Source organism: Bactrocera oleae, chromosome 2 (genome assembly GCF_042242935.1).
Source record: "Bactrocera oleae isolate idBacOlea1 chromosome 2, idBacOlea1, whole genome shotgun sequence".
Classification (NCBI taxonomy): domain Eukaryota; kingdom Metazoa; phylum Arthropoda; class Insecta; order Diptera; family Tephritidae; genus Bactrocera; species Bactrocera oleae.
The window spans coordinates 7,143,900-7,169,246 of record NC_091536.1 but is presented as its reverse complement, the minus strand read 5'-3'; the positions used below and the strand labels follow the sequence as shown (position 1 = coordinate 7,169,246).

Below are 25,347 nucleotides of genomic sequence, written 5' to 3'. Positions count from 1 at the left end.
CGATAAGCAAATATTGGAGCAAAACAAAGTTAAATTTTTTGGTTTAAAACAAAAGAATCTCATCACGCTAAAAATCGATAATAATCTATTAAATAATATCGACTTGCTTAGTCATCAGATAACTTCAAAACAGAAATACGATGAACCGGTTTTTGTCGAGTGAGCGAGCCACAAAGAAATCACAATATGAGATATGTATTTTTAATAAACGGTATAATTTACCTCAACCATACTGGTTTGAGAACAATGATCACCGGAAAACATATACTGTGTGGTACTATTATGTATACTCTTTCGAGCAAGTTGCGAAGTAAAAATACCGCGGCTGACGTAGATATACAGAACCACTTTTGGGATATAGTGATCCAAAAGTGAGATGCGGTGAAAAGAAACTTAGGTCAAAAGAGTCCAAAGTCAAATCTATAATTTGGCTAGGGAGTTTCCATGAGTAAATGTACAAATCATCCATTTAGTTTTTGTTCGTTGGCATAAACATGATCTGACTTAAATACCATTAAGCATAACTGAACAACGAAAGCACCGCAAGAGTCAGTAAGTCACTTGACTAAAATGCGGGCGGCAAAAAAAAAACAAAGAGAAAGAGAGACGAAATACGTCAGCTCCTACTTGCATGTATGCGTGTCTCTGAATCAATACTACTGATCTACGAGCGTCAAGCGACATGAACACGCGCCAATGCTGATCTATACATACATACGTACATACATATATAACATATGGGCATACCATTTTTTTTTTTTTTTTTTTTTTTTTAAGTAGGGGGAAGCATCGAAAGCCGAAGTGCGGGACTTTAATCCGCTACACCTAACCTACTCCCACCGCATATCCCTCCCACGGAACCACCTGATTAAGTATTACTTCGTGGGAGTGATAAGACATTTAAGTCTCCTCTATTGTACGGACTGACGGACGCCTAATCTGTTCTATATGTCTCAGTTTTGTCATGATTGAGGCTGCCGCTTCGCTGACAGCGTTCCAGTTCTCAGTGGACTGACACATGGTTGTCGTCAAATTTTCCACCGTAAAACTACCACCAAGTATAGTTTTTAGTTTTTCTCTTATGCTTACAAAGCGAGGGCAGTGAAATAATACATGTTCAGAGTCTTCTAAGCACTCTGTACACGCCGGACAGTTCGGACTAGTGTCCCGATAAAATCTGTGCAGGTAGCTTCTAAAGCACCCATGTCCACTTAGTATTTGGGTAAGATGGAAATCCAGGTCCCCATGTCGTCTGTCTATTCACGAGCGGATGTCCGGTATGAGTCTGTGTATCCACCGTCCTTTGGGTGAGGTTTCCCACCGTTGCTGCCACATTGTCATGCTTTTGTTCCTCTCTTCTTTTTTGGTTTCTTTAGTTGTCTCTGCTGACAACTTGTATAGTCGCGCGAATTCTTCACCCTGGATGTCAATGGGCATCATACTGGCTATTACTTCAGCAGCCTCGCTGGATATTGTTCGGAAAGCACTGATTATTCTTAGCGCCGACAGCCGCTGCACTGTGTTTAATTATTTGGTATATGCTTTAATGTTAAACGCCTGGATCCATATTGGGACCGCATATAATATAACCGATCTTATTACCTTTGCGAGTAAAATTCGCCGGCTGGAACGCACGCAGCCCTTATTTGCCATCATTCTTGATAGGGCGTTGAGGATTTTATATGCTTTACTCGAGGTGTATTCTAGGTGCTCCTTAAATTTAAGCTTTGAGTCTATTATTACTCCCAGGTACTTTAGTTGTGGCTGTGATTGTATCTCAAACTCCACTATGGTGAGAGATATCCTTTCCTCCACTTTCCTCGTACTTATTAGGAGAACTTCTGTCTTGTGCTCAGCCAGTACTAGGCTCCTTGACTAGAACCATTGCCGCAGACTGTTTACACATTCATTGCATTTGCTCCGGAGGTCATCAAGATGTTTAGACACTGCTATGACTATAAGATCATCAGCGTATGCGACTAATTTATTAGTTAGATAAATTAGTCGCATATGGGCATACCTATAGATGTATATATGCACCTACAAATAAATTTGATTTCCTAAACAAAGCCCAGCTCCAAGAGCGCAAACAAATTAAAATCACCTAAATGGATTGATTTGACGAACTACCAGACGAATGAGTGGTCACATGATTAGTTAATCGCCACGTGCGAACGGTCCGCACTCATTGCCACTTCTAAGAAGCACAATACGATTGAGAAGATTGCGCGAACGGAAATGAATCCGGCTTCACGTGGTAAGTTATGGGGCAAAGTGGTGAAAAAAATATTTTTGTTTTGCTTTCGGTTCTCCTGTATTGACTGGTATTTCTGAAGCTAAGTAAATTCTGCTTCACTGCTTTTGTTTCAAATCTTATTAAAGAAAATACGAGTATGTATGTAAATTTTTTGTTGTACCTTTCAGGGTGGTCAGTCGATGGAAAGTCCACAAGCATCATTCGATAAAGATTGTTGTCAAACACAAGAAGAGCTCGCAACAAAAACTCACCCATTATCAAATAAAAAAGGAAAATTAAAAGCTTTTCTGTTATTATTACTGATATATCAAACAATACACATGTCTTGAGAAAATACTCAACACATTTTGGTTAAAGCATTGCATATCAGGCTCATCATCTTACTTGGACTTGATTTTGCGTTAAAAGCGAAAATTTAAAAGAAATGCTTACTATAGAAACAAATTATGCAACAATTTCTGCTCCCTAAACTCATATATTCACTTAAGAAACTAACGCTAATCTAAGCCGAGGTCTGTAATATGTACTTGTATATGAAAAATTATATAGATAAATCATGGGCATGCCTGTCATGACTCAATTGAAAAAGTTTAGGGAATTGGATTTTTCAACTCCCATAATATAGAGAGGATAGAGGATACGTACAAGATCAGCTACACTTATTATCAAACAAAATACAAAAAGATATCTAAAAAATAATTGCACCACCCTAACATACTGCCTGATAAGCTGTCGCTTACATCTCATTGTAGCAAAGCCGAAACAAATAAACGTCAACAAATCATGAAGATAAAAATGGTAAATCAACACCAACACACATACATATGTATGTATACATATACACATACAAAACACTTTAAATACGATGACACGCCAATTCAGATGATGAATAATCATGAGGAAATATTAAATAGAGCTGTATTACTAGTAACTTGTTTATTAACGAATTTCTTGGAAACAAACTATTTTAGTGATCATAATCGGATTATAAACGTACTTTAATCAGTCCTATTAATAGCCAGTGATTTATAACTTATGTATATAAGTAGGTACATTAAAATAAAAATATGTATACATTTATTTATTGTAAACAGCAAGAGCTGACTGTGGTCCAGAGTTGCAGGCTGCCTACAGTAAGAAAACAAAAAACTTTAGAGAGACGAGCATTAAAGACATAAGCATTGGATATTTATCAAATGCAATGATGTACAATATTCTACCTTTTAACGCCTAAATTTCTGCTGAGAAGTTCACTGAGTCCCATAGTGAGCATAATTCACTGACTCTGGCACAGTGCAAATGACTGGGGTTTTATACTACATTTTTTTTTTTTTGTTTTTTTATAGTAGGGGGAAGCATCGAAAGCCGAAGTGCGGAACTTTAATCCGCTAAACCTAACCTACTCCCAACCCAAATCTCTCCCACGGAACCGCTAGACAAAGTATTACTTCATTGGAGAGAAGAAGACATTGAAGTCTCCTCTACGGTACGGACTAACTGACTCCTAATCTGTTGTAAGTGTCTCAATCTTGTCATTATCACAGCTGACGCTTCGCTGACTGCTTTCCATTTAATAGAGGACTCACACATAAGTGCTGTCAAATTTTCCAAAATTTTTTATACTACATACATCTCTGGATACGTAGTCTAAGAATGAGTAGAGAACAGAAAAATAGCCAAGCAGTATTAATGAAATTAAGATGACTTCGATCTACCTGCCAACAGCTGCGCTTGTACAAGACATAACTGGCTTGCTATATGTACAAGTATTCTATAGGCAGGGTTCCTGTCAAGGATAAACCTAAATATTATATATAACATAAAAACGATTCTAAACATATCTGGTAACTGCCAAGACATTAGTGTAACAATATCTTAAGGCTTTGAAGGTAAACAGAATCATTGAAGGAACGATAAAGCTAAACATGATAAAGTGAATGCATGGCTAGAGGGTTGCAGCTGGGCCGAAGATTATTTCTAAATTTGAGGATCAAAGTCGCGTTGATGAAGTTTTTTCATTGTATACATCTGACATTGAACAGCAAAAATCGGATATCTTATAGTTGAAAGGACCGTTTAGAACTTACCTTTGGAAAGTATAGTACGATCCGGACTCCAATGATCTCCCTTTAAACGAGCTATCGTGCTCAGATCTCATTGTCAAACATGAAATATTAGATTCATAACAGAACTCGTTTGCACCGAAGTTATAAAACGGTTAGTTAGTATGAGACCTACTTGCTATAGTGACTCGAACTGAACAATTTCTTCGGAGATGGCACCGCTGCTTTGGACAATAGCCTATGCCAAATTTGGTGTAGATATCTTGATTCCAATCATTCAGTTTGTATGGCAGCCATATGCTAAGTGGTTCGATATCGGCGGTTCCGAAAAATGAACTTCTTTGCAAGAAAAAGGCGTGTGCAAAATGTGCAAAAGCGATATCTCAAAAACTAAGAGACTAATTCGGGTGTATATAGGCAGACGGACATGGCTAAATTAACTCAGTTCGTCGCGCTAGGGACTCCGACGTTTCCCGCTGTTGTGTTACAAACTTCGTGGCAAATATATAATAAAATATAATCTGTTCAGTGTATAAGAACGGACTCACGTTGGTAGCGCGACTATAGCAACATCCTCGGTTAGTTACATCGAACCTCCAAGTGACGGCGACAAAAAAACCTTTTCATAAAAGCTTATCAGTGGCTCGTCTGAGGCTTAAAACTTGTGAAGTTAACCACTGGTAGAATAACATCAGGATATGCACCACAAATAAAGTAGAACGGTTATTTCATTAATCTGGAAAGGTGCTTTATACTTATTGATTTTGTAGTAGTAGTAGCCGGTCATGGATGTGGGTTTGCGATGCACAGAAGCATTCTGCCATGTCATGCACGGGCATGCATGAGCATTAATTTTTGCAATCAGCTGTTGAGCTGATGAACGCATAGTTTAAAATCTACTTGACAGCAAAATAAAGCAATAACTTGTAGTATACAGCCTTTAAAGGCATGCCAATCATTAATTAACATTATTTCATTTTTTCACTTCGCACCCATTAATTTGCCATTGCATGCGATTTATATGTATTTACATACAAGCACAGTCGCAGTAATCCTGATTCACAACCAATCACGCAATTTAATTTATTTCACTCGAAACCACCTGTCAAGCCAAAGACATTATGGTACTTTATTTTCCGTGCTACGCATTTAGCATGCATTTACATACCGTACATACGGAGACACAGATACATAAATACGAGTACATATGTAAGAACTAAGAGCCAAGCAAGCAACAGCGTTGTCTTCTTATCTGAATGGCCCATCGACTGCGTTGCGGTCGAACCGCCCTTTAACGCATTCCCAATCTAAATTATATGTACATTTGCACCCTAATTGCATTATTGCGGCTTTTGCTCGAGCTTGTCATGCAATCTGGGTAAAATGATCATGTCATTAAGTACGAGTGTATTCTTTATAACTGCCAATTAAATATTATTAACTGCAAATTCTGTGGCACCAGATAGATGTGAGCTTCTGCATAAAGAGTGGGGTTGTAGTGCAGCACCTGCGTGCGCAATCGGTAAAGCTCAAGGACATTGCAGATCTGGCTGATGGAGCTTGGAGTTGCTAATGGGATAGACTGTAGGGTTGGGATTTTAGAATGGCGCTTCTGAAGTTGATCGATCGACATGTGTTCTGGCGAGCAGATATGTAGTTGCTCTCTTTGTTTGTATACTCTGCTTGTGAATGAACTCCTTGCAAAAAATAAAGCAAAAACTCTAGAAGTGGAAATTAAATGAAACTCTGTAGGTCTAATTACTGAAACGCCTACCTTAATGGAGTCGATTAAGTGCAGTAAAAGCACTGTGTAGATTATATGCCAAACAAAATAAGGTTCGCGCACAAAATAATTCAATAAAAAAGGCTTCTCGTAAGTATCAATCGACCGGTTGGAAAGCTTACTGCTGGAAAGACCCTTCTTACGGATACCATCAGCACTACCACCACAAACCTAAAGAGGTTGACTAGAAGAGACCTCTAATAATCTCGTCGCATAATTTGAGGAGATTCAACATATTTTTATGACGTTTCGAAGCGTAAATTTCGTATTGGTAAATTATTAAAAAGAACTGAACATTTGTGGCGGGCTGCCACATGTTGAAAAAAATAATGTAAAACGAATTGAAAAGATGGATATATTATTATAATATGAGATTCAATGTAAATAAGTTCAGGGCTTGCAGTTGAAAATACTTTTAAAAGAAATGTCCAGCGTATATACAAATGGGAATGGCTAAATCGACTCAACTCGCCACGTTAACCATTTATACAGTATATGTATGTATATTTATACACTATTAATGTTATAATAAAGAAATGTTACGATATGGGTAAAGAGTTAGTGGAAAGATTTCTATTACAGAAGCTTGTTCTAAATCGATAAGTCAAGACAATTGATGAAATAAGGCAACGATTATATGAGTAAATAAAGATATATGGTACCATATATCACTTTTTTGATAATATTTTTGGAATGCTTGCCACCTTATTATAGATCTGAAGAGGCTTAAGTAAGTAGACGGTTGAAAATACCTTAATAATAACAACCCTTAGTTAGCTGTTTAAGATATTTTATTCAAATAAATGGGCAAAATATCTGAAACATTAGAATAAAATTTATGTTTGATACTTATATATACTAAATAGAATATTTTCCTTCAATTAAAAACAAGTAATTTTGTGGTAGTTAAAATAACTGCGAATATGCAGAGTAACGACTTTGTTTAGCTAAAGGAATATATGGTTAGTCGTCTCGTTAAACATTTTTGTGTCTAATTGTTCAAAGAAGACAGTACATGTATAATATATGAGTTCTTATGAAAATAAATAATTAGAAATATAAATCTTTACTTACATTTAATTTTTATGATTTTCTTACAAAATGCATACAAGAACTCGAAATTTAAACGAAATAAAATTATTTGCAAAATTGTTTGTAAACTTCTCTTCACAAAAAATAAACACGCATAAATAAACTGCTCACTCGTTAGCGAAAAAAAAAGAAAATTTGTGCAGATTTTTGCATTTGATCATTGTGAGACTTTATATACAATAGAAAACGTAGCATACTTTCAGGGATAAGGATGATTTTAAGAACTGCCTGATTTAAACTTTCCGTCATAACTGAGGTGTTCTCAAGAGATTACTAAAAACTTTAAAGCTGATGAACTTGCAAGGAGGATCGGTAATATTAAACTTTTTTTGATTTTATGAAGTTTCGAAACGGTTTCTTACTAATTGGACGTCCCTGATTTAAAATCTATTCTCAGTTTCTTTCTAGCAGCTCTAGTTTTAGTGATACAGGTACTTCTTGAAATATCGTTACTCGGTTGACTTAAATTAATTTTTAGAAGTTTGTCTGAATAGTTTTTTTGCAGCGTCTGATCCTTAAAAAAAAAGGGTCTATTTTGGGAAAATTGAGCACAGAAAAAATTAAAGCGGGTATTTTTGACGGTCCACAAATCAGAGAACTAAAAAAGGACCAACATTTCACTGATTGTATGACAGATAAGGAGAAATCTGCATGGATTGCATTTATTTGGGTTTTGCAAAATTTTTTAGGAAATAAAAAGTCTCCAAACTATTGTACATTCAACACGTTGAGCCGCTCCTGTCGTACTTCTAGAGACTAGAATGTAACATCAGTATCAAGATGCACTTTTTTTTCAACCATTTAGACCGTTTCGCAGAAAATTTAGGCGACTTAGGCGAAGAACAAGGAGAACGCTTTCAACAGGATATTTGCACTATGTCGGGGTCGTTGAAATGCTGATGTTTTTACTCATGCAAGCAAAGCACATAAAAGAAAGTTTTTTTCATGTTAAGTAAGAGCAATACAATATACATTAGGCTAAAAATGTAATATGTTCATATTTCGAAAACTAGAGCTGATAGAGAAAAACTGACTAGAAAATCATACAAAATCGAGTAATATTCTTCATAAAAAAAAACAACTATTTCCTAGTGTTATAACTAGATTGGTAGACATGGGAGTATAGAATTCCTTTGGTCTATTCTACGACAGCTGGGCTTTTCTATCTATTGAGACATCGAACTGAAATGTTGTACTCGTGCTTTTTTCCCAAAAAGCTGCTTAATTGTCAGAATCGCGGATATCGGACCACTATGGCATATAGCTGTCATACAAACTGACCGATCAAAATCAAATCGTGGTATGGAAAACTTTTTTATTTTAATTCAAATCATTACGAAATTCGGCATAGATTACTTTCCAAAACAACGCTACCATCTTCGAACAATTTTTTTGGAATCCGATCCATATATAGCATATAGCCACAATTTAAACTGACCGATAAAACATCTTTCTTCCTAATTAAGTAACCTTGATTCGGCTTGAAGATTGTTTATAACGTTTTCCGTTTAATGCAAGCAGTTGGCCGGTTACGTTTTCAAATTTAGTTATACATATAGTTGCTATAAGAAACGCACCTGGGAAGGTTTTGCTTCGGCACAGTCAAAGTTAACGTTTTGGTATACTTTTTAATTTTCCTTCCCCAGATACAGCTTAATTTTTATTACCGTTATCAGTGCGTGGGGTTATCATCGGTATTATCAAGAAATATTGATGGACAAACTATTCACCGGTTTCGAAATGATACAAAACAGGAACAAGAGTGAAAAGATACGAATGATAAACATTTACAACTCGCTAAAACGGAAATGAGATGAGTGAGTCTGACTGTGACCGCTTCTCGGTCGAAATAAAAACTGCCGTTAAACTGAAAATTGTTGGGCGATCTTTTTGTCTCAATAATGTAAAAAGCTTTTAGAGCATTAAGCATTACAAAGTTGTGCAACTCAATCCAAGATCGGAGCTGAAAGCAAAATCTTTTCTCAAACTACGTTATAAGTCACTGGTGTTGGTTCCAAATGGCTGTTGTCATATGGCATCTACAAAGTACGAGTAGAATTCAATATATTTAAATTTATAGAGAAAGGCCTTCCCTGCATTGGAAAGACCAAGTAGAAAATATTTTGACTTAAAATAGTATTCCGAAACACGGTAAAAATGTGTCTACTTTGGTGTCAAGCTGATTTGGACTCAGTTAACACAGTGTTTTGCTAAGTGTGACAACTTCGGGTGATATTTTTATATAAATAAGCTAAAATCTGTTTACAAAGGATATGCAGATTCGTATGACTAGTAAATAGCAAGAGTGGTTATTGAAATTGGTCCTACTAGTAACATTCCAATTGGCATATATGGAAGTGAAGGAACTTTGGTATATATCTAATCACTTGGCGACTCGTATGATGTACATATATAATTTCGGTTGACTCAGTTATTGAAATCGGACGTAGAAGCTCATGTGTGTTTATTGAACTAACGCTAAACAATGTATTGTCATTTTAATGAAATTTTTTATAGTATAATCCCAAGCAACCTAGATTCCTGCTTATTGAACTTTCCGCTCAACTATCTGTAGAGCGCCTGCCTTCTTTTTTCTCTCTCTCTCTTCTTTCTTATTAGCATTATAACAGCTTTTTAGCCATACAAGTGCAATTTTCGCCCTTATTAAACCACTTTAAGCTCAACTAACTAAACATTTACACCCTTTGTGAGCTAAATTGCCAATGTAAAGCAAAACTGTATAATTTATTAGGACTTCTTTACAACACATCTATACAAATTATGTGCAATTTATATCAACAACTATATATTTCAATGACCGGGCCGCTCCAAGAATTAACAGAAATCAATAAAGAGGAGAGGACGACTAATTGGTGGCACACACAAACCGAAAAACAGTAGCCAGACAAACTTGTTGGTTGACTACACTAGCGCGCAAGCCGTCTACACGCTCTACGCACGTGCATAGCCACAGTTACAACCACAACAAGTCACAGCAAGCGAAACAAAAATTAACGCTACCACATTGGCAACATTGCAAAGCACAAGCACAGGTGTATAAATATGTGTTAAAGTAATGTTTCATTGATAAAAGGACATAACTACTCAATAAGGATAATAAAAAACTGTACAAATTAATGAGAAGGATGAACAAGACAGACAAAATCAAGCAGAAACGTTAACTTCGGTTGCACCGAAGATATAATACCCTTCACAAATATAAAGGTTCCTTACAAGAACTTGATTCTGATCGTTCAATTTGTATGAAGGCTATGTGATATAGTGGTCTGATCTGCCTTAAATAATAAACCATGCCAAATTTCGTGAAAATACCTCTTCAAATTAAAGAGTTTTCCATACATGGCAGCTATATGCTATAGTGATCTGATATCGGCCATTCCGACAAACGAGTAGCTTCTTAGTGAGAAAAGGACAGGTGCAAAATTTCAAAGCGATAGCTCAAAAACTGAGGGACTAGTTTTTATATATACAGACAGACGGACGGACAGACAGACATGGCTAAATCAAATAAGCTGATCATGCTGATCATTTATGTATATATTTTATAGGGTCTCCGACGTTTCCTTTAGGTGTTACAAACATAGTGGCAAACTTATGTAATATACCCTGTTCAGGGTATAACAATATTATAAGTGAGGTCTACAAAACACTTTAGTGCACTTCTTCTTGTTTTTGTATATTTTTTATTATTTTTATTTTCGATTGCCTTTTAGCTGCTTATAATAACAGTAGCAGTCAAGTAAACAGCTCGACAGTATTGAGTTATGCGCAATGCATTTTAGACCAGCGTTAAGCCAGGCAGGCGTACAAGGAACGACACGACAATAACAAAAACAACACATACGCATAACAGCCAACAGCAAAACAATGAAACAACCTGTCTGCCATACCGCGGCTGCTCAGCGCAGCTTGCAGTCCTGCAAAGCCTGGGAAAATTATCAAAAACACCTAACCGAAAAAGACAAACAAAAACAACAACAACAAAAAGAAATAAGAAAAAAATAAACAAATAAAAAACTGAGCCCAGCACTAAACCCTCATCATAAGTAAATTACGCCAAGTAATTGTAAGGACTCAACACACCGTCCGTTGTGCACGCTTTATGCAGTGTTGCCAGCCTGCTATTAACTGAAACCTCTTACAGGATAATTTGCTTACGCTGCGCTCCAACCATTTGTGCCGCGTACGCATCCTTTGTCAAAATAAAACGAGCCTCCTAAAGATATGGAGTGACACAGGCGCACAAACGCACACACAGAACTGCTATAAATTAGGGGAAACAGCATAAAGAAGCAAGGAAAAAGGAACTGCAATCATAATAACAACAATAACTTTAAAATAACAACAACAACAGTATGATAGCAGCAGCAGGATAACAAAAACACCTTAACTGCGTGGGAATGCCCAGCGTATGCGCTTTCCCACGGAAATGAAATTGAAATGCATCGCAGTAAATATCCACAATTCTATGGCTGTGTATGTGTGCGTGTGCACGCAAATCCTGCAAGCCGATACATATGGCCCCCGCACCCTTGCTACACACTTTTACTGTATGTTTCAAAGTAATAAAACACAAAACAATAAACAATAACAACAACACCTTAAAGACAACAACACACAAAGCGAAATTTGTCGAAAATACAAAAAAAAATGAAAGCAAAAAATATATGTATGTAAGTATATAATATAAAGTATAACACTATAAGCATGTTTGCTTCGGTGCGTATGCACATGTGTATGTGTGTGAATGTGTTCAGCATTTCTTATCGCTTGAGACTGCCATGAGAAAATTTCACGTCGAACACCTGCCATTTTTTGCTTATAGACCCAAGCCAGGCGCATATAAAACCCCTGCACGATCACAGCACACATTTGTAAGTATCCACACACACATACACACGCATGCCCTTACACTTGCGTAGCCATACACACTAGCACACAGCCTACACATACTGATACAAATGCGCTCCTAAGTGGCCACTACGCTCACCAACTGGCGAACTGAGCTCCTTGAGTTTGGTGTGGACCCTTTCCTATTTCTTTTGACATATCACGTTTGTTTTTGTTGTGTTGTTGCTTTGTCCATTACGGAATTTTGTACCAAATTTCGAAACATTTTCCCACACTTCACAAAAAGGGGTTCAAATTCCAGTTTGATTTGCACTTAGGGAGTGCACACACAAACACACACACACGCACACCAATAAACATCCAAAATTGTTGCATTCACCCAGCGACCCTTATTGGCATGCCAATACATGTTTAACAATTGTCAAGAGAGCAGCATAGCAAAAAAAAAAAACGACACCAAGAACTACAAAAACACCACACAGCACACAGTTATCGATATGGTCCGTCACTGGCAATACGAGTAAAAACAACAACAACACAGTCAACAGCTATCACTTGACACCAGCCACAAAAACCACCACCACCACCATCAACTGTGTAGTATGATGGCGGAGTACACTGACTTTGCGGACAGTGCAAGGGCGATCCTGTGTACGCACAGTGTGTGCACTCGACAAATATGTGGCAGGAATATGCTCGAGAAAATATAATACTAAAGCTTATCATATGATACTTCTACTATTGGAGCTAGGTCGAAAAAATTATGACCCATTTTATGGCTTAAATATTGAAAATACTAGAAATAGATGCCCCATTCAAACATGCTCTAACTCGTTTCTACATGCCTGCTTAGCCTCTACAGCGAATCTTCTTACATCAATAATATTGCCTAGCAGAAGGTTTAATATTGCATATTTAGTGGCGGTAGCTCAGATTTTAACCCGCAGTGTAGCAGCCAAGCTCACAAGCCGATACTATAGAGACTATTAAGCAGAAATAATATCCAAAACAAAGGACTTCAGACAGGAAAATAGTTAATATTGACTCTATGAAAAACCATAAATAAATGCATACATATGTATGTGTTTTTAATAAAATCTTCTGGTTCCACTGCCATCTTTTTCAACATCCATACGTTAATAAAGACATTTCAATTAGATCCCGACAATATAAATATATTTCACAAACATACAACATTTTTCAAGAAGAAATCGAGTTCCTCCCAACTAGATTCTGATGACTATATTTTCCAGAAGAAACCATAGGATAAAGGGCTTAACGTTTTATCACTATAAAACCAACTACCATATATCGAAAGATACCATAGATGTCATAGATACTTTAAGATTCTCGCGCGGCTTCCTTCAAACACTTCTTGACTCTGGCTATCGATGCATTTTACCGACACAATAGGATAACCATATCGTTTTCTCTACCTGAGGAGCTTGTAGAATGAATTCTTGTTTCGCACATATCAAGTAATATGAAAAGCTTCGGGACAATGTCTTTATTTATAAAATCTTACACTTTTTGACATAGTTGAAGATGTTTAGAATCGCCTTTAAGTAGAAAGCATCATTGATGACTACGAATTTGCAATAAGCAATCCAAAAACTGCGGTTGGAATATACGTCTTCATTGTTTCTAGCGAAGATCTGTAAGATTATAAGGCAACGTTCTTGATTGCTTCTAAGATCTGTGAGGTTATATCGCAACGATAAAGCATTATTTTACTCAGCCAAATAAGTTCTTGCCAGGGAGATGAGGATTTTTTTTGGAACTCGACTATGTCATGGAGAGAACAGAAGTGTTGTGAGTTTGCAAATTGCGTACGAAGAAATCTAAAATATTAAGTCTGCAAGAGATAGTAAGAAGACAAAGTCTGAAACATTAATAAATTGACGATTTATTAACTGAAGCTGTAAATGTTAATTTATTATTACATTTTGTGTTCGGATTTTAGTACTTTTGGCAGAGCGACTCTTAAGAACAATTGAGAAACCTTACACCACAGTTTTCTTGAGAAATCAGACCACTTGAGCATGAGTATGTTAATTCCAGTGACCGGTAATTCTTTACAGTTGATACTGACACCGACCTCACCGTTCATAGAATCAAAACTTCTAATGCCGTGTCATGCGCCACTGTGCCACTTATGCCTTTTTGCTCTCTTAGCTCTTCGACGACCTGCGCTACTTGCTGAGCCGCCTCGACAATTCTTATCGGAATTCGAGTTGTTATTGCTGTGCAGTGACCCTCTTACTTGACATTTCCTTTACAAAGTACGCATTTGTACTGCTCGAGCTCGACTGAGTCATCGAGCACACAACGCTCTCCAAGGAGGGTAGATAGCTGCGCATTGTGTACAATTCACTGTTTCTGTTGCAAGTTGCGTTGTTTTTGTTAGTACCAAGCGTTGGTCGCTGGAGCGTTTGTGCGCCAAGCTCAAGCGAAGTGCATATCCGTAATGTACAGGCACGCATGCTCAACACTAGCGCTCGACTGAGCAGCGAGCGCATGGGTTGGTGCACGTGTTCTCGTATTTCTCCCGCTCTTCGGTTATTGTTTTTGTTTCTTTGACTGTACTACTCCCTTTCCTGAAGGAAATGTACAGAAGTACAAATTCATTGCATGTGGGTTATTGTTGTTGCGGTCGCCACTTGGTGATCGCCGACGCGGTGCTATAAAAGATCGTTGTGTGGCGTGTAAAAATCATTCTGAATTCGTACGTTCAACGTGCCACACGCATTAAGCAATTAGAAAAGTATCGAACGGCGCATAGAATTTGAAGAACATTTTACGAAAATGTGCCAACAACAGCAACAATTAGCAGCGGCTCAAAATAAGGCCAACAACAAAGCAAATGTCGAAATGCAAGACAACAACAAGTCGAGCTATAGCATTAAGCGTGTCTTGCAGACATTCTTCCGCAACAAACAACAACAAAAGCAACAGAAATTTCAATACCGCCACTGCCACCAACGACAGCGCTTGCAAACACAACAACAACAGCAGCAATATCCATATCAGCCACAACAACGGGTATGGAACTCATTGGAATCTTTGGAATCTCTAGAGAATCTGCGCAATGCGCAAATGGAAGAACAACCTTACTACGAAGAGATCGAAGACAATTCAGCCAATGAGAAGCTAGCCGAACTCGTACAAGAAGAGATGGATGCACAAGCGGAGCATGACATCTATGTGCCCGTACGTTTTGCACGCACCGAAGCGGGCACCTTTTTCTGGACCACCAATCTGCAGCCGGTGTTGAGCAGTTTCACACCTGTAGCCGCCGATGAGGATCTGCTGCAGCCCAGCTATTGCTACAGCAATGCACAATATCCGCATATGCAGTATCCGCAACATAACGGTGATCGTTGGGCACAAGCTTGAGCTGAAGTGTCTCTCTTATAGACGCTTAACAACTGTGGTGTTTGCGCGGAATTACTGTGACCCGAGCTTTAGATATTTGTGATACTCGTTTGTAGCGGCTGAAGTACTTTAATTAACTCGTATTCACTACATGTAGTTATTTAATCAACGCGCTTCCAATATAGTGTTTAAGTTTTGTAAACAAATCTCAAGTGGTGCTCAGCCAAGTTTAGAGAATTTGTATGCTTAATTTTTGTATTATTATTATTGATATTATTTTTAAATTTAATTTCCTAGTTACTAAGTGAGATTTTTGTGATAACGAAAGGCTTTATTTTACTTTATAATTTTTTGTAACCAAGAAAGGAGAATACTTGTAAACAAACATTTTCAAATAGATAATTCGTTTTCGATAAACGCTAAGAAGTAATCGATTTGTTGTTTTCAGCTTGATTTGTGGCACTTGATTGTTGTGCGGTGTCTATTCTGTGTTCTCGTCTTGTTCGATTGCTTTGATTTGTTGATTATATCTACAATATATTAACTATTCTGAAGTATTTTGCTTACAACATTTGTTACTTTGTACTTTAGTACTTTGCTTTGCATTGCAACTTTGAATTAGGATCTTAAATCGAAAATATAATACTTTTTTTATACCAGAAGCAGAAAAAACTAATTATGTATGCAGCTCGGTTGGGAAAATATTCAGGGGTGATATGGAATTCAAATCAGATTTACTTAGCTGTCCGAATTGCAAACCAATTTCAATTTTCAATGGTTCACAGAATCTGATGGATTTTCGTCTTTTCGAACATACATAAAACCAATATTCGAATCAGCTGTTTACTAATGTGACAAATCTTGTGAATGAAAAAATTTGGAAGCAATTCTAATAAAGTTTACAATGAATTCCGCAATTTTTGCTTTTGTTTTATTAGAAGAAGAAAGAAACGAAACGAAACAACTACAATGAAAATACTAAGAGACCTCAGTAATCCACTTGATGGCCCAAGGGAATCGCCTCAAGCTGCTAGCATTTTTAGTCTGCAGTTCTATTAATTGATAATTTTGCAGGATATTTATATCTATCTATAACTGTCTTATTGTGTTTTGTAAATCGTCTTATAATGTCTGGATATTTTTCCATAAATTCAGTTATTATTGCGTTTTGTGTTCTGTTCTTATGTTTTCCCCTATAAAAATAAAGTCAATTCAATTCGTAACAATAAAATAAATAAATTTCTTAACTTACATTTTTTCAACCATCGAACAGCACACAAAAATCCAAAACCAATACAATTTCTGTTTCGAACATCAAACCAACAATATTTGAACTCATGACACCTACTACTTTTTTTTTTATCGGTTTCAATTCTGATTCCGACAACTATCAGATTCCACAACACCACTGATTATTTGACTTAAAGACGCAATATTTTCTGTTAACTTTTCGTTACATATCTATGTCTAATTGCTTCAACTTCAATTCAACCGAGTGGATGTTATGAGATATATGTGACATAAACTCAATCAAAGCAAACTTTTATGTATCGGGTATATTAGGAAAACATCAACCAAAAGATGGAAAATCCCAAATTCATTCTGGACTAATAAAATCATTATATAATATGTATGTAGTATATGGAAGCTGGGATAATTCGTGGATCGATATCACACATTTTTAACATTAAAACTATAGTATATCCAATATTATAATTTCACTTAAAATTGCTTAATTTGTATAAAGCCAATCGGAAATTTGAAATTCTTATAATTTTTTTTATATAAGGTATGTATGGGGGTAGCTAATATTTTGGCCCGATTTTATCCAAGTTTGGTAATCTGACAAATAACTACCAAGTTCTCTGAATTTTATTAAGAAACCTCTCAGATTGACCAATATATAATAGGTATATGGGGTCTAGGGGAAGTGTTGCCCAGATTTCATCAGGCAAGAGGATACACTGCTATTATAAAGAGATTATTTCTGTATTGCATTATGAACCGGGAAGTTTGAAAACATTTCGCAGAATTTCAATACTAGAAACTATTATATTCTGTAGCTACATGTTGCAAGAGTATAAAAATATTTAAAGCCGAACGCGCGCTTAGAACTCTTGAAAAAGTTTAAACTCAAATAAAATTTGTTTGAAACGGCCAATACCGTGTCAGTGTCGTGTCACACCAATATTTTTCAAAAATCAGAAAAAATTATATATATTAAACATTTAATATACAGCAAAGTCTATGAATCCAAAATTTAAAATGTTACATTGTCTTTTCGGAAAATATTTTGAAATTAGAATTGTAGGACCCCTTGAAATAATTCTTTATATCGTATACAAACCTAGCCTAAAGCTGCATTTCTATGGCCTAAGTCTTAAAGTTGTCATGGTGTACAGGTTAGAGGTGCGCATTATTATTTATAGAGCTTAGATTCGTTCTTGTATCTCTATCAATTACAATCTACAAATTTTCGTATTCCTTTCTGAAAATATTTCAGATTTCTAAAACTTGGAAGAGACATTCACATAACAAAAATAATATAGATACATAGAAGTATATATATTTTTTTCAAGTTACCCGAAGTTATTAAACAATGTATACGGCACTCATAAATCAATTACACTTAAAGCTCCAGACCAGTTTAAAAAAATCTCCGCTGACGTATATATTATATTAAATAATCTGTTTACTATGGAATATTTTCAATTGATTTAACAGTCTGCCGATTAATATAGTTTCCGCTATATCTAAATCCCTATTTGATATATGTATTATAATAACGTGAAAGCTAAGTGTGTGTACTTTTGTATTATACTATGAGTAGTAGTCAGCACTCGGAAGGTTTCGTCTCAAGTGTCAAGCTGATGAATTAGCTATCGATTTGGAGTATTCTTTATAGAACAAATACTTGACTAACTCGAGAATGATGAAATAAACTGTTCAAGTTGCAAATTCGCGTTAAGCTCTATATTATAATTAATCACACTTTGAGGCAATTGAAATTAGACATTTATTTAAACAATGTCGACGGGACTTCAAAAGTACCAAACACTCAATGTCGCGCGTCTTATGTATGTATCAACACTTTACTCTCTTAGCAACAAGTTTTTATTCTACACCCACAATATAAGTAAATATTATAGTTACAGTTCTACAAATTTGTAATAAAAGTATCCCAGTCATTTGTAGAGGTGAAGTCATAAAAAGCAGTGTTGTCAAAACGATATTAATTTCAGAGAATGCCGCTGTTCACTTAAAAAAGTTGGGGTTATAAGTAATTAATCAGGAGTTCTAGTGACCATCAACCTGCAACTCATTGAAAACTCATAAAATATATTTGAGGAGAAATTCAGACAAGCGCCTTACACAGGTCTAAGTATTATATTACTAGTATTTTTTTATTATACCGAAGTAAAGTTTAAATGATTCTCTTATTCTTCTTAACATTGAAAATTCTGGAACCGTGATTCAACTACAGCTACCGATTTGTTATTACCCTCTATGGGTATTGTTGCGCTGATATGATCAACTCATATGTATGCTTTGAGTTCTGTTCGGTCGGAGAGTACAACAGCATGACGCCATGTATATCTGCTTCATTCGAAGGAATCCTTTAGGCTTGTGCAAAGGAACAAGCTCAATAAGCGGTCAGTGTAAATTTTTCCCATTTACTAATTATATAAAATTTAATAGTTGGAATACTCCACGACCTCTGTCGATGTCCGTCATTCTATCGTCACGAAAGCACAGAAACTTTCTTCATCGAATTAATGAAAATTTAAGTATTTCTTATTAGACATGATTGGGATTTCTTTAGAAATCAAGTATTATAGTTAAGAGTGTGAAACTTTCGGAGAGTAGATGATATAGTATGTCCACTACTTAGCATATCGAAGGAATCCTCAATTAAAATTTATTGCGAAAAATATTAATAAATAAAGTCCACATTTAAGAATCAAAATGAGATAAAGCAATGTTTTAGAGATCCATGTGCTAAGCATAACTTACGTGATGATGACTACAAAGATAAATATACAGTTTCGCGAGGTCTCTCGACATACGAGACAGGTCGAGCTGGAGCTCTTTCTTATAAGGATACGATTTTATATTTAAGATGTCATTCCAAGAAAAAGAAGTTCGGGTGAAGGTCCTTCATAACCTCTCTGCAATTTGCTTGCAATACTTTTAACTTTCTCTATGTCAATTATACTTACTTCTGACTCCAATTCTTCCTTTTTGGCTTCTTGCTTCTTTTCGGAAGCAGCGCCAATACCAGCAGCTGAGGAAGAGGCAGCAGCAGTGCAACAAACTTGGAGGCTTGAGGAACTAACCTAAATTATCTTATTAGTCACTATTAAGAAGACACTCTTTCAACTTGCGTTGACTTTTCCTGATTTTGAGAACTTAACTAAAGAATTTTATGACTCACGATTATGAATATATTATTTAGGCGGAGTGTCTACCAAAAGTCATTCACACATGTTTCACCGCTTCATAAACCTTATGTAATGTTCCTACTGTGCGCAATACTAACTATTTAATATGTTTATCCGCATCATGACCCATAATTTATTTATGCTGAAATTTATAATTAAATATTCTTTTATTCCCTACTATTTTCGTTCACCTTCAAGCAGCCTTGTCAAGCACGTTTTCAGCGCTTACATAAATACTAAGAACTTTGATAGCCTCATTTGACAAAGAAGCGTTTCTTGGAACCCGCGGCCCACTGCTGAAAAGCATGCAAATATGCAAGGCACCCATTAAAAACTCCGCCGACTCTAAAGACATTAACTAAAACAGCAAACGAGCAGGTTTGCGCGGTCGAGCGGCGAGTCCAAGTGGGCGCAGCAAATCAAACACGTCAAATGTGGTTTGTAGCCAAAAAGGGGACGACAGAGGACATGGCGGCGCAAGTGTCCACAACTCACAGCTTGTTATTACAGCTGTGTGCATACACAACGCTCCACGCTGGCGATATGAATCGTACACATGTGCTGACATGTTTTGACTGCTGGAGCTCCTGCTTGGAGTTTTTCATCATAAAATATTGTTATTTATTGAGTTAATAAATTAAAATGCAAGTTGTGTGCAGCGTGTGTCAACACTCCGAAAAAGCGGACATTCCAACTCGTTTCGCAGCGGGCGGATGCGCGTTGCACTTGCGGCACCATTGCAGTTGCTCGTCTTTACGGACTCGCGCTGACTTCGAGTCGTCCGCTTTGCTACACCAATTGACCAATTAAGAAGTTACGGAATGTGCGTAGCGCCAAGAACATACCAAAAATGATGATGATGAGAAACGTGTATAGCGCGCGGATGTTCAAGTGTTGACATAAGGTATTTTGTTGCTGGAAATGCCATGCTGAGATTTTTTGTATGCAAAGCCGAGCACACATTAATTTAAAAGACAGAAAGGGGACGGCGTACTTACAAATGGGCAAATATAAAGAATTAAATAAGTAAGTAAGCGCCGGGTTCGGGCGAAACGAAATTACATATTCTCAGCGTACTTGCAAAGAAAGTAATTTAGAAGCTGAAATAACTGAAGAAGTGGTAATTTTCATTCTTTTTATAACAGCTTGATCAATGAAATCGTCGACTTTTTAAAATTCTCTGACCCATAACTACATATATAGAAGTAAGGGTATATTATCCTCAAAGCTTCGATTAATCAAAAGTAGAAAATTTAAAGACCAATTATATAATATAATATTGCCATAATAGAAACGTCTGTTTGGTCGCTTGGTTACTGATTATTTGAATCTAAAGATTCCATCGCTCTGATTGATCGTACTGCTTGTCCACGGATTTCGCAGTTGTATTAATATGAAGTTTGGAGATGTCTTTATCACTTTTTTAAGAGCTATTTATAGAAAAGCTTTATATAGATAAGTTTCGGCGTATGGCTCTGCCGTAATGAACAGGTTCCAACTAAGCTACGTTCCCATTATTTTCGGTCACACGTCAATTTCGACAAATACTCATACATATGCGACTTCAAAACACAGATCCAAATTGCCCCACGTAAAAGGGCTTCAAAAAGATCAGCGGTTTGTCTGCTCCCCAAATAGAAATTGGTATCAATTTTTGAATGCTTGCGAAGTCATTATAATTGGTTACCTTGCAAAATGTGAAACGGTAACTGTGGAATATGACAGCTAGATCAAATAATGATTTTCGTCTAAAACAACGCAATATCAAAGAATAATGTGTGACACAAAAATAATAACAAGATATTATTACTTAAAGTAATTAAGTTATAAATCAAAAAATACATCCAGTATGTTGGTCACAATAACTACACTGCGATTATTTGCGGCTTAAAAATCTATGAAAAGGCCTCTTGGGTAAAAGGTTAGAGTCGCTTAGGGATTTCATCACAGAAAACATAACCTAAACGCCGCCACGGAATTCAAGGTCTCGATTAATGACCACACTACATATGAACATATGATCGCTTTTCTAGTATTTATTGAGGAAGGACCCGCCCTCAAATTTTGAAAGATTTTATCAAATCGCTGAAATTGTATATTTCAATTCTGACGCGACTCTAAAATATTTATTTATATACGCGGTACTTATAGTGAAATCCTTTGGCTACTTTTGTATGAGACTACGATATGTACCTAGGCGAGGTTGGGTCAACTTACCGAGCCTCAGTCTTCTCGAAAGTCATGCCAGTTTTGTTTTCTGCATTCCGCCAAGAAAATCGTAATACTCTGCGCTCAATATTTAGCAAGGGTACAGAACAGACGGACTAACGTACAGACAGAAAGACACTCGTTTATAGGTAAATATGTATATTTGCATTCTACAAACATGTCAACCAAAAAAATAAAACTTTTCTCTTAAATAGCCCTTTCAGTATTTGTTTTACGCTTTATTGTCTCTTTTATGCCCTCAACAGGATATATATTAAGTATATATATATATATATATATAATCAGTATGACGAGCTGAGTCGATTTAGTCAAGTTCGTTTGTCCGTCCGTTTGTCTGTATATCCGTGAACTAATACTTCAGTTTTTGAGATATCGATCTAAAATTTTGTACACGTCCTCCTCTTCCCAGGAAGCTGCTTACTTGTCGTAACCGCTGATATCGGACCACTATAGCTGACATACAAACTGAACGATCAGAATCAAGTGATTATATGGAAAGTTTTTTCATTTAACGAGTTCTCTTTAAGAAATTTAGCATAAATCACTGTCTAAGACTAAGGTGCAATCTCCAAAAAATTTGTTCTGATCGGATCATTATAGTTTATAGCTGCCATACAAACTAACCGATCAAAATCAAATACTTGTAAATTATATTTTGTACTTGTGAAGGGTATTATAGCTTTGGTGTAACCGAAGTTAACGTTTTTTCTTGTTTTCTTGTTTTTTTCTTGATTACTTTTTCTGTTGTTGTTTTTTACTGTGAGTATTATTCTTTTCAAAACGTTAGTTGTTATCGCGCGTCCATCCGCATGCCTCGCAGTATGATAAGCATCGCGCGTTTGAACAGTGTATAATTGTCACCGCCGCGCGTCGTGTCATATGGGTTCCCAGAATACACCGCACTGCATGGAGTTGAGTCCCAAATACCCGGACACAGAATACACACTGGCATGTCAATAAAACGGCGAATAATTAAACAATTAAAAAATGAGAAAATAAATTGTACAAAAATAAAAAGGGTGTTAACGCGTAGTAACCGCCAAGTCTACGCCACAATTTACCATACACTCCACAAATAAACGAGGTAACCACGTCGATTGGGCTCTACGGCCTTCGCAAGTGTGCTGCGCATACGCAATGAAGTTGGAAAACCAATCAACCGATCGACAGCAATGCGCCACAAAACAAACATTGCCGCTCATGCTCATGCAACAATAACACGCCTATACACACAAACACAAGCATACACTTGCATACTCGTATGTAAACAAGCATGTGTCGTAACAATCGAAGTTGGTGTGGTGTTAATGACTCTTTTGATGGATGTAGCCAAAAACGTTGCGGCGTTTAGCGCCTACACTGTGGTGGGGAGCAAACACTAAAAACTCAACGCGTTGACATTAGATAATTGATGTTTCGATTTTGTGGCAAAACTAACAAAGCACGCCGTGAACAACGCGAAGGTGGCGACGAAATGTGCTCGGCAAATGTTCACAACAGGTACCATTGTTTCGAATTAGGCAAATATTTGTTGTTTTAAAACATTTTCTGATAATATTTAACTCTTCTGTTTGTAACTCAGTTCGTTTAGAAGATAGGTAAATCTTGCTTCGGTTACTCTATGATCAAAGTTCTCAATTCAACGCGATAGATGGCGCTAACGATGGAACTATTACAATCCGATTTGAATATATAATACATATAATGTAAAGATCAACTACTTGACGCATAGTTGGGTCTAGGTTACTCTTACTCAAAATATTACTATAATGTTGAATTAATTAAGATGAAAAATTATATTAGTTTATTTTATCAGTTTTTTGAGTAGCTCATCGCGAAACGAATGGCTACCAGCACTTATCTAGAATAAATAGAATGAAAGCGGTGACACGACCTAGCCCACCCGGATAAGATACAGCTGTTCATGCAATCTATGCTGTAAAGAGTAGCGTGAACTTAGTGAGTACATAACTGGAATTCGAACTGTTCATGGTCTCCCATTCGCCATTATGCTAAACATGTTGATGAACTGAATAAAATCTAATACTCTTTTGAAGAAGGGTATAAGAAGTAGTATATCAAAACAGCTACTGAATCCACTCTGCAAAGCAGATAACAATTAAAATGTTATATAAAACACGAAAAAACGAAAGTTTCGGCTGCATCCATAGTAAAATACGCTTTATAGGTGCGGGGTGTAAAAAGATCTTTGTCTTGCCTTTGATCGACCAGTTTAAATGACAGCTATATGCTATAGTAAACAGTCCAATCAGAACGAACAGTGCAAAGATTGTAGCGACGCCCTAGATAATAATTATATTCTATATAAGATATATACATATGTATAGCAATTTTTTTCTTCAATTTTTCTCTCAAGTTATTAAAATGAAAGTTCATAAGTTGTGGTCCATAGACAGAAATATGGAATAACCACAGTAAATGATTCCTTAGTAGGTCTTACCACTAAATAGTGGTAAGAAAGGATTCTGAGGTAAAAGATTTCATAAGAAATGTTAAATATAATACTAAGAAAATCAGTCTTACTGCTTCTTACTAGAATTTGGAAGGAATATATTTTTAAAGAAAATATCGCATTATACGTTACCAATGAGAATTGCGCTAAGATGATAATGTTCCGAATAGACCTGAATACTTCACTTTAGACTATATGAATGTCGAAGGGTTTTAAAGGACGATAATCTTCTGTTGATTTAACTCATTTCCAACATTTGATATGTAAATTATACAACATCTGATCAAATCAGACAAACATTTCAGGTCGTACGCAAACATTGACAGCTGGGGATTAAAATTCCCGTGAACATAAAGAAAAATTTTACCAATGTAGGACTTGTATACACTAAAGAAGGTATATAAGGCATAGGAGGTGTTCCAGCGTCTCTCTCATCCCTGCTTCTCTGCACTTTTTGCATGTATCGTCGTTACTTATGCACATCCGGCTCGCATGTGATGCCAGTAGTTGTGATCTGTCAGGAGGCCAACAAGCGGAAATTCTTTCGAGGCAATGGTGCAATCTCAGTTCGGATCACTATAGCACTATAACTGCCATACAAACTTAATGATCAGAATCAAGTGCTTGTGAGGAATATTTTGTATATGTGAAGAGTATTCTTACTTCGGCGGAATCGGTTTGCGTGCGCAATTTTATGGTCCAGTCAAATTTGATCGAATAAAAATATATGTAGACCTGAACATAAATTTTAATGCTAATAT

General features: G+C 36.4%; 2 protein-coding genes and 1 long non-coding RNA gene across 4 annotated transcripts in view; 2 read left to right on the top strand and 1 right to left on the bottom strand.

The window, feature by feature from the left end:
• LOC118682958 (uncharacterized) overlaps positions 1 to 25,347 on the bottom strand; it is a 148,480-nt gene that overhangs the window by 56,562 nt on the left and 66,571 nt on the right. The window lies entirely within an intron of this gene.
• Positions 14,799 to 15,868, top strand: E(spl)malpha-BFM (Enhancer of split malpha, Bearded family member). Its single transcript, XM_014230041.3, has one exon. The coding sequence runs from the start codon at positions 14,873 to 14,875 to the stop codon at positions 15,461 to 15,463; it is 591 nt and encodes a 196-aa protein (XP_014085516.2). The 5' UTR covers positions 14,799 to 14,872; the 3' UTR covers positions 15,464 to 15,868.
• The window catches only part of LOC106614337 (enhancer of split m5 protein), a 49,770-nt gene continuing 47,288 nt past the window's right edge, over positions 22,866 to 25,347 (top strand). Inside the window, exon 1 of one of the 2 annotated variants that reach the window (XR_011395919.1) lies at positions 22,866 to 23,613. The gene's annotated coding sequence lies outside the window, so the exon portion shown is untranslated. The remainder of the gene's footprint in view (positions 23,614 to 25,347) is intronic. The other variant, XM_070108093.1, reaches the window with a different exon arrangement.